This window comes from Aricia agestis, chromosome Z (genome assembly GCF_905147365.1).
Source record: "Aricia agestis chromosome Z, ilAriAges1.1, whole genome shotgun sequence".
In the NCBI taxonomy this organism is placed as follows: Eukaryota; Metazoa; Arthropoda; class Insecta; order Lepidoptera; family Lycaenidae; genus Aricia; species Aricia agestis.
The window spans coordinates 36,418,842-36,431,295 of NC_056428.1; the positions used below are offsets into that span (position 1 = coordinate 36,418,842).

The 12,454-nt window shown below is 35.5% G+C and overlaps 1 protein-coding gene across 1 annotated transcript in view; it reads right to left on the minus strand.

Annotated features, from left to right (window-relative positions):
• Positions 1-12,454, minus strand: part of LOC121738655 (chondroitin sulfate proteoglycan 4) — a 144,787-nt gene that overhangs the window by 69,191 nt on the left and 63,142 nt on the right. Inside the window, exons 5-6 of the mRNA XM_042130858.1 lie at positions 9,845-10,026; positions 4,188-4,395 (exon numbers count right to left, since the gene is read on the minus strand). Of these exons, the coding sequence (XP_041986792.1) occupies positions 4,188-4,395; positions 9,845-10,026 (390 nt within the window). The remainder of the gene's footprint in view (positions 1-4,187; positions 4,396-9,844; positions 10,027-12,454) is intronic.

A 12,454-nucleotide genomic window follows, 5' to 3' on the forward strand; every position in this document is an offset into this window, starting at 1 on the left:
GTGTAAACCTCTGTTTTAACAATATAATTTAATTTGTGGCTTTTACCGTGAAGATACTGTAAGACGATGATGAGAAAATGGTACACATAAGCACCATTTTGCCGTATCAACCGCTATACTGCGTGAGTCGTGATATATTTTCAATGGTTGTTTTGCCGCAGTAAAATAATCTTAGTAGTACAATAGATTTGTGAAGTTTTTTTATTTATTTCAAGCGTAAATAAAATTCGACAGACACATTGCCGCTCGCGCCATAAAAGTTGCCGCATACGTCATACAAAATATTTTTTATTAAAAAAAAAGAACTTGCATGATTCGATAATACCTACCTACTACTATAGGTAAATCGTTCTGCTGCGGGAAAACAACCACTAAAATGTCACGTTGTATAACTACATAGATAACTATTATTAGCATTATTTTATTAAAAGTGACCCAAGTCCGGGAAATTCGATTCAGAAGATTAAGAGTCGCATGATTAAACGGCGTCCACTTAAATGGGTTAAGTGGTGCTGTGCATTTAGATTGCATAAGCGCATTTGTCATTTCAAGAAATGTCTCGGCACATTCTTATTCAACTGAAAATCAAACGATTATGTTCCAAAGCACGATGTTATAGTTTGTGCGTTTTAAGATGATATGGGTGACAGTTTTCATGTTCCTTGCTACGGGTTTTTTTTACAAGAAAACAAAAAAAATCAAAATGTTATTATATTCTATCAACAAAAACAAATGTTTCTTATAATTGTAAATGAATAAAAATGAAAACTTGCTAAATGCTAACTTATTAATAAAAATTATAAATATTAACTGTGAAATAGGAGTATAAAATCATTGTTACGTAAACATTTGAAAAATTTCATATGGATAAAACGGAACTTATGTCAATAGAGATTGACTCTGTTGAATCGAAATGAAATCGATAAAAAAGGGCGGCTATCTTAAATCGCCGGCACCACTGAAATGTCAGTACGAAATCGATAATTTCGATTGCAATTCCTTTACGAAGTGATTCGATATTTTTAAACTATCGATTATTTTTTGTTAGGTAACTTCCCTACTATTGTCAATTATAATGTGTCACGACTCACGCGTATCATCATAAAACGCACAAACTATAGTTAACTTACATAAATATTTTGATATTTAATTAATATGAAGATTTTTGCCTTGTGGTTCTGAGTTCTAACCATCAAAATATGATTGTACTATCAGAGAAAATATTAAATAGGGAAATGGAGAACCTTCGTATCTTGGTCGTATTTCTACCGATTAAGGCGCTGTGGTTGTCACAACTACGTAAAATGGGTTTTATAAATAATGTTTTTTGTAAAGGAAATGCCATTATTTTAGTATAAAAAAGTACCGTTTTAAAATTGAGAAAATTTCCTATAAGTACGCAAAGGTATATCAGTACACAATTTGATAAATTCTGCTCGATAGAAAAAAAAAACTCAAAGATGACTGTCATAACGCTGTTTTTCATAATTAAATCATTTTATGGCTAAATTACACACTTTAACCTAACCTAAACGATTTGATATATTTGATTTGTGTAATACTAAAAACAAAAGTTTTTTTTCCTCCTATTTCTATTATCAAGGCACGCGGCGAGCGCGTAACCGCCACTGTACACGGCGCGCTGATATGAATGTTATTTTAATGTCCTTTACGTCGATATTCGTACTGACAGACATCGACCTGCTAATTTTAGGGACTACTGGGCCTTAAACATTTCGTTCGTTTTTTTAATAGTTCTTCAACTTAATGGAAGGCTTACGAACAGAAAAGGCTAATTTGGCGAAATGATTGTAACATATGCGCTGAATATGACAATACTTTTTTTATGTCACATCACCGTCAACAAATTGAATAGCCTAAGTGTCAAAAATAACAAGTCACTGCAACATACTTCGGAAATCGAAATATTTCGCTACAGCCGAAAACTGTGCCTCGATAACTGTTCAAACATTTACAGAACTTATATCAAATGCATATTGCATTGAATTGAAAACAGGTAGGCGTTATAGAAAGCTTTGAAAATTTACAAATCTACATTTAAATACTTATGATATAGAAATATGTTTTTAATATCAAATGTTTTGATTACTTAATGAGAAATAAAAAGGATTCAGTTAAATATAGTTTTTTTTAATTAATAAAAAGTAGCATTGCTTTACATGTTATAACCAGTTGAAATAGGAAACTCTTTCCAAGGAAATTATACAGAAGCAGATTTCAAGGTAATTTCTGCGTATTATCACAGAATAGACAATATTATTAAAAAAATACCACCTAATAATAATAGTTCAGTAAAGATGAAACCACAATTTAAAACAATACAGTACGGTCACAACTCCATAACATAATAATATGAATATTATTCACAATTAATTAAAAGTATTTCAAGAACTCGTCGAGCGCAAAGCAATTCAAGTTTCATTTTGTAAATCAAATTGAGATGGCAATGTTGAAATCTGTATCAAATAATAAAGTTATTCGCATTGTTAACGAACAAAACTTCACAGAAATATGAAATGGAATCGCTCCGTACAAAGACTTGTCCCTCGAGTAAATAGAAGCAACAATTCAAAAGAATCGGTAAAACCAATTATAGAATGTATCGGCATTTCTGTGCAACGATACCTTGCGATACGCTGCAATGCAACCGACGTCTCCGGTCCTTTTTAAATAAAATGTCATCTTGTATGTTTAATTTAACAGAAAACTGATATTTCTTGTTCGTAGAATATTGTAATGCTTTTATAATGAGATCAATAAACGTATTTTCTATTGCGGAATTGCACAATGCCTCGCTTGTAAAATACAAATTCATAATTTTAATTTTATCTTTGTTTGTTATATTTTTTGAGCCTTAGATTTAGCCTTCTTTTGTTATATTAAAGCTTTTTGTTGTATTAAAGCGACTTTAGAAGCCTCAAAACATAAGTAAGTAAAACTAAAATAAACAATAAAAAAATCTTAATATTACTAAAAAAAAATCTCATCATCGACACTGCTGACTCGTGTTAGATCAATTAACTCATTCGCAAAATTAAGACAAACAACATAAAATCCAAAAATATTAACCCTGTATTAGCAGTGCAAAATAAATTTACTTCATATTCGCGTCGGGGTAAAATTCGCATTGCATTTGTACGGTTTGGGTAATTCGGCGTTTGCAAACAGGATGTGGTCACGTCATAATTACACCGAAAATCCACATCGTGTTTTATTAACGAGCTCACACTTTGTCGTTTATTGACCCAGCCCCCACGCTCCCTGATACTCTAATTGACGTAATAGCTCATCGACATTCAATTTCAAATGTGAATTTAGGTAAGATATAGCGTTTAAAGGCTCTCCTCCACGTTGGACGTTACGAAGTTGTCTATAATCGATTATAGGTAAATGCAGACATATTATAGCCTCTACACGTTCGTTATCGTTTGTACTGGTCCATCATGTGCCAATGTGAAAAGGCAGCATTTTATCACATTATGTGCATGGGGGTTAACTTAAAATCTTGCCAAGCAATTTTGAGGCTAACGTTCGTATATAGATCGTCGTTTTATAATTCCTTAGTTTCGCTATAACCTTAATTTACTCTAACTTATAAGTCATACCTACGGCCATAAATTCTTCAATGAACACAAGATCCAAGATTTTCTTTTGCACAAGCGTATTAATACTAAACTTTTCTACCGTCAACAATCGGAAATCTAAAGAATTACCACTGCTAGAAGATAAATTGACATTCGCATCAATATTTTATAAGAATGTGACATCCGGCACGAGGCGAGAATATAGTTAATTAGTTTCGTTCATAGTTTCAAAGATAAATTGCATTGTTGTCGAAGTTTTCAATAAAACAAGACTGCGTCCTGTCTTCGCAAGAATGTTATTATAGCTTTATCCCATCTCCGATATCACACAAGACATAATAAATATCGGAGCATTCGCTAGACTCGATACATTATAAATAACAACGTTTGAACGTCATTTCAAGTTTTCTGACACGCTTCGCATTTCTATACACGAATACAATCTCAAAATATGTGTTAGAATAAAACATAGCGCGTCAGCAGATCTAGTGAAAATGTTGTAGTGCAAATATAAATACAAAGACATTAAACGGAATTTGGTATCAAGTCGAAGAAATGTGTCGTGGGTATTAATGGACTTACCTCTATCAGCGAGGGGTTGAAGAGAAGATGCAACTTGTGCCACTGGCCGTCGTTAACCCGTTGCGTGTGGACTATCTGTCCCCTGGCCATCTTAACCCTCACGATGCCTTCCAGGATCTCCACGGCCAAGAAGTCCGAGCCGCGGCCGCCACCGGAATTGTAGAGCACCACAGCATTCCGATTTATTGTTTTGAACTCGATCTGCCACCTGTTAAAGGATATTATAATCAGAATAAGTATACTTAATTATTATTTTCCGACATTTTCTTCATCGTACTTCTTATTTGTGTGAAATTTCATTACATGCAATCCAAAATAATATGTATTATTATAAAACCCTAGTGACCATAGTTTTAAATAACTTTCAGGACTATTAGAACCGAGTACACTTATATTCTTATTGTGAAAAATAATTAAGAATATGTTTTATAATTTATACATAATATATTTAATATTAGCAATTGATGAAGGTAGGATATATATATTCAATTATGATAAATATAAAGTACAATGAATACAGGGCTCTATGCACTTAGTCCTTAGAGATTTTGGAAATGTAACAACCTCTATGTTATTAAAGTTTGTTTTGGTAATGGTGAGAGAAACTGAAAAGATATTAGTTGTAGTTGTGCTATATTGTTCTATTAATAAATTAATTAGTATACCTGAAATAATAAATTCTTATATTACTATTCATCTCAACATATATTTAAATTCATTTTAATTCCTTCCTCAAAAATCAACCCTTAACTGAGCCAAAAACTATTGACAACTTTTTCAGTTTCTACATTACCCCCTACATAAATTATTAAAGTCCGCTATCTCGAGATATTTTTTGTGTCTTTAATTTCTTCCTAAAATTGAACCTTCAACTGATAAAACTAGTAACAACTCCCACATTAACCTACATAAAATTAAGTACGAAAACCTAAAATAAATGTCGAGACGAAAAAAGTATCTGAAAATGCACATTTATACGTAGATAGCGTGCGGACGTAAAATATACAACGTAACGTATACCTGGGGCGCAGTTAACAGGGCTCGACGAAATGTAGAAATTTTATTTATTGAAAACGCCAAGCCTGCAGATGAATATCGTGAATCCACGCCACTTTTTAATATTATCGTATCGGTACCGTATAAATTATGTCGAGTTTCGAGGGGGAATATTATGTTTGAATTTTATAATAATTGTTCCCGTGACACAATCAACGTGAAATATTTTCGTTTTTAATTACAATTTATTACGCGGATGGTTAATTTACTAGGGATTAATTGTAAACGCAATATATACATTATATCCTGAAGAACGTCTCTGTAAGAATGTCTCCTGCAGTAGCGGAATCGCAGCAAGTCAGACAATGCTATTCAGATGCTTTAAGATTTTCACGTTTGCTTCAAACTGAGTCAGTGTATCCAGACGAAAATTCAACGGATTTTCGACGGATACTTTTGCCGATTATGAATTCTTCGAATGCTAGCATTTAAAGATTAATCTTAGAAAGGAGGGATACCAGTAGCATTTGCTAAGGTCATTATGATCCATAGTCGTATCACAAAATTTCATATTCAATTTCATTTCATACAAAGTTTTGTAACTCTACCTATAGACAACTAATATATATTCTGTGCTATAGAGTCCTTATTTCTCAGTCGTTATAGTGGTTTTTCGAAGTCCAATTTCACAAGTAACTACTGGAATGCACAATAACTATTTAGCTACTAGTCTTAGTTACAGTCTCTAGACAATAGTTTCATTGGTATCAGTCAACACATATCTAGAGTCTAGACGCACCTTCTGCGTACCTTGCAAATTATCTGACATATAGAGGCACTAACATATTGGATCGGCAAATTTGAACATGACATGTCGACATGGCTTGCACAATAGAGACATGTTGACTCATAACTAGACATCTTACGAGGTGTTTAGCTAAGGAGAGTGCGAACATGTTTCTAATGATTTTGGACATTTGTAATTACTCATTTTCTTATTACGATGAAGCTAAGAAGATAGAGTAACCCGATTACGAACTACGATGAAAACTATGACGAAGCCAAAAGGAACAAGTAAACTATTAATCCAATTTTAACAAATGACTCGATAGATAAGTAATCTTGCTGCGAATGACATAGACTATAATCTTATATCTTTAAACGAGCAATTCTTGTATTCTTGTATATATATATACTGAAAAATATGACTCTTCCTGACATCTATTGGAGAATAATAATACTATTTTGTAAGCAACTATTGTTTTAACGACCAGCAGATGGCGTTATTAAGTAACACGAAGTCAATGAGTGTTTGCTATACCGAGCAAAGCTCGGTCATCCAGGTACTTTTCCTTTAATTTTGTATATTTACGTAGTCGGATTACAGCTTTTGAACCTCACGAAGATTATTCATCCTGAAATTAGCGACCATTCTCCATTGTAGCTTAATACAATCCCTAGTAGAATATCAAATGGTCTTAATTCATTAGGCATATTGCCGCTTAATCAAGGCAACAACAGACCATCACTGTAATTGAGTGGGCCAGAGTGCAGCTTAGAAATTTCAGCAAATTGTCTTACCTAAGTGCAAGTGCTTAATGAATATTGCTGCTGTTTACCTAAACTCCGCTTACTTACAATATGCTAGATGTTGTCCTCGTTGCGCTTAATTTTTTTGACGATTTAAACTCAAAAGTCAGTGAATATGTTTAGCCATCCAGTTGAATAGGCCAGACCGTTGGACACCTAGTCGAAATTTTTAAATTTTGCAGCTACGAACAGATTTTGACACAGCATTTTCAATAAATCAGAGATTCTCAGAGCAGATGTGTATGAGGTGTGTCTGTCGTCATATAAGTTGTTATAAGCTCTTTGACATGTTTTTAATTAGTCAAAACTGAGCATTTCAGGCAACACCTTGGTCGATTTTCTCCCCTTAAATTCCATAAAAACTAAATTAAATCGTTTCCGTTTCGGTACTTTCCGAGCAAATTAATAAGGATTCAGCAACCATACATTTAAATTAAACGTTTTTGAAACCAATCACGGAGTTCCCTTCATAATTTACGTTAAAACTTTACAATGAATTATAACGACATTACTTATCCGAGATAACAGCGTTTACGGCAAAGGAGCGAAATTAAATACAGAGATGCTGCAGCTTTATGAAATCATCACTGTTGGTGCAAAGAACTCATTAGTACGTTAAACTGACCGACATTTAACTTGACGAAAAACTTTTTTCATTATAATTGCAAAATTTCCGAGATATTCCAAGGAAATATATTGTCATTACGTGAAGTTTTATAGCTATTCGTGTATTACATTACTAGTAATGCCTTCCGCACCCGTTTCGGTGATGGTGGCTAGATTCTTTGAAACTAGACAGCTACGACGGAGCGACTTTATATTGCCCAAGTTTGTGCGCAGTACACAATAGCAGTCTTTCCTCCATAGCTCTCTTAGCCCAGTAGGACGGACGGCCGGACGGACACTACTGGCGAGAGATCAGGCGCAGGACCGACTATTTACACGCCCATCCGATGAACTGATCATTTTCTCTTCACGTCAGATCAATTGTTCCTTCCCAATCTTGGAAACAACGTTTTTCCATCGTGCGAGTCAAACAAATATATTTTGTTGGCGTGACTTTTAAGGCCAAAGGCCACACTCTAAGTCACTGGACCAAGGAGGCATATTAACATAGAATAACTGGGGCTGCCATCACCCAAATTGCCTTCGCCGGTCAGGCACGACAAAATTCCCGGACATTTGGCTGAAATGTGGTTATTTCCCCGGACACCTTTTTTTTAAACAGTATTTACGATAACGTCTTGCCAATGTTTGCTTAATTCCAACGAGAATTTTTAAAATCTGACTAACTCAAGTCCGTGTGCAAGAAATCGTTTGTATGCAGCGAGTTTTTATCTTTCGTTTATTGCTGCCTGGCTGAAAAATTGGATTTCTCTCAACAGTCCGTCAGTGTCCGGATTTCACCCGGACATCTTTCAAAAACCCGGCCGGACGCACCCCGGACGCCCTTCAAACTAGGACAAATCCGGGGAAACCCGGACGGATGGCAGCCCTATCTGAATAACTAATAGCAATTAGATAACAGGCCGCTGTGTTAACTAGCTTACCTAGACATAATATACTAGATGTCATTTGACCACGTTCCAACTTCATTGTATTATCTAAGTTTAATAATGACTTCCTGTGAAGATATTATAATATTTTGTCGTCAACAGGGGATGGAATATAGCCTATAGGTCAACAAAATATGGTTTCCACTCTAAAAATATAAAAATTTAAGTATTTGCGGTTCAGCATGGTTTAAGCAAAAAGTGCTGAAATTTAAATAATGGTAGAGTATTGTATACTAAGCTCTGGATGGAGAAGGCATAAAGGTCTACACTCTACTTTGTATATGTAGTCATAGTATTTATTGTCTGACATTGAAAAAACATAGTATAATAACATCTGTAAACACGCTATAAATCTTTTCAGAAAGGGTTTAAAAAGGATTATCTACAGTCTACACAAACGCTAACAAAAGGCAACGCCACCAAACTGATATCCACAATATTCTTCACGCATTTTCCGCTCGAATCGGTGTCACTCATGTACCAAGTAAACCGTGCTAGGAGTTAGTGCAAACACGTTGCGGTCGTGTTTGTTTTCCTAACCCAAAGCACCGGGACGCCAAGTTAAGCCCTTAACCAATTAACTGTGGAGCTTGCATAAGTGCGCAGGATTATTCCCAACGTGGTAAATGTAGATTAGCATAATTCTTATTATGTATGTAGCAGCCATATAGTTAAGTAGGTGACCGACAGACGTTTTTTTACCATATACGTTATAGTGGACTACATCAGGAGCAAGACCCACTTCGTCTTGAGGGTCGAGCGTTTGGAATCCCGCCACAAAGTGAATTTTAGCTCCTGTGTGATGAGAGTCCCGACTCCCGACGCATCGTCTGCCGACCTTCGAGAAGGAGTTCTGGCCGATCGGGGTCGTCTACAGGAGATTCCGAGGAGGACTACCAAACACGTCGCGCCCCACTTCGCAGACAATTAAATAAATACATAGCAAGTATATATTCCATATAATTATGATCTACACTATAATAATTATTAATTATAATATACTAAAAAAGTAAAATTTGTCTTTTTGTTTTTACTAGGTAATCTCTGAAACTACTGGTCCGATTGGTGTGTTCCTGAGTGAGTAGTGACATAATTATTATGTTATATATTTTATGTATAAGAAGTTACGATCTTTTTTCCTGAAATTATGTCGTACTCAGAATTCTACGCGGGCGAAGCCGCGGGCAAAAGGTAGTAATTTTGAATATACCTTCCCCGGAATTCTCAGAGTTGTTATAAAAGTTTCAAAATCCGTTGCGTAGTTTTAAAATTGTCGAATCTAGGCATTCAATATTCTGGCCTATCATTCAACTAGATGGCTGAAACATATTCAGTGACTTTTGATACTACGCAGTTGTACCTACCTGAACTTTTTTTAGGAGCCTACTACTATCTCATTGCTGGACAAAGACCCTGTCCAGGGTCTTCCATTTACTTGCACTAAAAAACTGCGGGTAGCACCGCGGGGCACAGAGCTAGTATTTACATAATGAAATAAGTGAATCAACTCCCTACCTTCCACCAGCTCTCGAGTTTATCTTGGGCAGGATCAGATACGCTCCCTCGTCTATGAAGCTGATATCGGCGTTGATGTCGGCGTCGAATTCCGGAGCACAGTTCCAGGTGACTCCCTCCACGTGGACGGAACCCGTGCGGCTGCGGGCCTTCTCGATTATCTTAACGCCGTTGTAGTACACCTGAAAAAATGTGCCATTAATGGGTCTGTCATAAATGGACCATAAATGTAATGGTGTCCCACAACTGGCAATTTGATTATCGCGCGGTAACCGTACTCCTTTCCCAGGACTCAAAGTATATCTCCATAACAAATTTCAGCAAATCGGTTCAGTGGGTTGGGCGTAAGGAGATAACAGACAGACATACGCTTTATGTATGGTAAGTATGTATGGTGTCCTAAACTGGTAACCAATGGAGAAGGAATATATTGTAGCAGCTAGCAAATACATGCAACAATGAATTTAATTAGATTTTGCCCACCGATATCCTATCACTGGCGATCAAAAGAGGAAGGAAATAAAGGAATAGTATACATTTTATGCTATACGAGTACCTGCAAAAATGTTCAATTAGGTTTGGACCACTGAAAAGGAGGAGGAATATAAACGGAATATATCTTATTCTATACGTAACATTTTCAACGAGAAGACGACGTATTTTGACTTTAACAATAACACTGTACACAAGAGAGCCTAAGAACTAAAGTCAAGCAAACTTCCTTCCTCCAGCTTCTTCTAGCACGTTAAAGTATGAAGCGATATATTGTTATCGTAGTTTATAATTACCGCCAGTGCTTAAGTCTAATAATGAATGCATAGCTACTTCACCGCCGCAACTTCCAAGTCGATATTATGTTCAGCTAATTATACAACTAATAACCGCCGCGCTATTAATTATTATCTATAAAATTAAAATACACCAAGTTTCACCCAGTTTTGCTTCAAGTCAATCTAAACTGCTTAAATACATGAAGCTGAAAGGAAAAAAGTTCAAAGGAAAACGTGCGGTTTTCCTCAGCTTTTCCGACAATATTGATATCGGCAAAAGGGTATTTTGAGTATAATATAATAATTCTTGTGCATGAAATTCGGTGCGAAATATGAACGTAAAACTGTACGTGCATCATATACCTACCTAAGTATGTATATTGCTTTACATCATTAAAAATATACAATTCTGACGACCTTAATTTACAAAGACCTGGGTTTCTTATTTTAATTAAAAATAGTACAAATTGCCTAGTTTTCGTTAGAAAAACTAGCCAGGCAAATAAAAAGGTCACACGAACATTCGTATACTTCGCTTTTCGTAACTACGGCAGAATAAAATGCAAACTTAAATACTGAATTATAATTGATATGATTTTATTGTTATTTGATTACACTTTGCAAAATCATTATTCAAATATTTGAAGACGTGAGTGGAAGAACACAATAACTAACGGTAAAAATATTGCCGTTTTTTGATTGCCGGAAAAATATTTAAATTAAAAAAATGCATTTTATGTGTAGCCAGATACATTAGCCAGGTGAAGAAGTAGATAAGCTACAAGGTTTTTTCAAGTTGTAAGGGAAAAAATGAGTAAATGCTCGTATGTTAAAATGTTAGTTATCGTGTTCTTCAACTCCTGTCATCATCTATGAAGTTAACTACGCATTGTTGAGTAGATCAAAGTCTATTATTTAAAAACGCATACACTCTAGTGATAGTCTATAAGCATAATATTTCCTCGCCTAACGATAGTATAAAGCTTTTTATACGAGGGATTAATAATATAAAGCCTACTGCGGCGAAATAAAACGCGCGCCTATTTCGGCCATTCTTAAAGTAAATCTCTTTAAAGCGGAGAATAAAACCGTAAAAGTATCTCAAACATGCATTGTGTTGTTTAACTCTAGCACTTTAGACGCGGATAGGAATTCCCGTGGAGCAGTTGGCATTTTTGTTTTATTCGAATCGTTTAAAACGCGGTAGAATCACTGACTTCGAGTTAATTCGAGTTCCATTGCATTTTGTTACAGCCTTCAATATTATAAAGAGCATTTCTCTGTGTATTCGATTGTCCCTAAAGGTGCGTCCAGATTAGACTTGACTATGACATTAAAGTGTAACGGCCGTACTTAAAGACATTGACGCCGGCCTCTAGACGAGCAATGTTATTGTCAATAGCACGCTTCAATTTTACTCAACAGTTTATTTGACAATTAGATTGAACTCTACGGTTTGTCGGAGAGGTCTACCTGCGTAGGTAGACCGGAACGTGTGTGGGAATATACTTTAGGCCTGCGCTGCGCAGTTAACCGGAGCAAAATCGAAAATCAATTATTTCGACTGATACCTGCGCAGGCATACCTGCACAGGCGGCTTCTCCGGTATCCCGTAGCGTGTATGGCGTACATAATGTAACACATACATTATACATAATGTACGCGGTACGCCATACACGCTACGTTTTACCGGAGAAGCCGCTTGTGCAGGTATGCCTGCGCAGGTATCAGTCGAAATAATAAATTTTTTTGGTCATAAATATTGTAGACTGTTTCCCGCGACTTAAATACATAGGTAAAAAATAAAAAAGAAAAAAAAAATCCTCCTTTTTTTATTTTT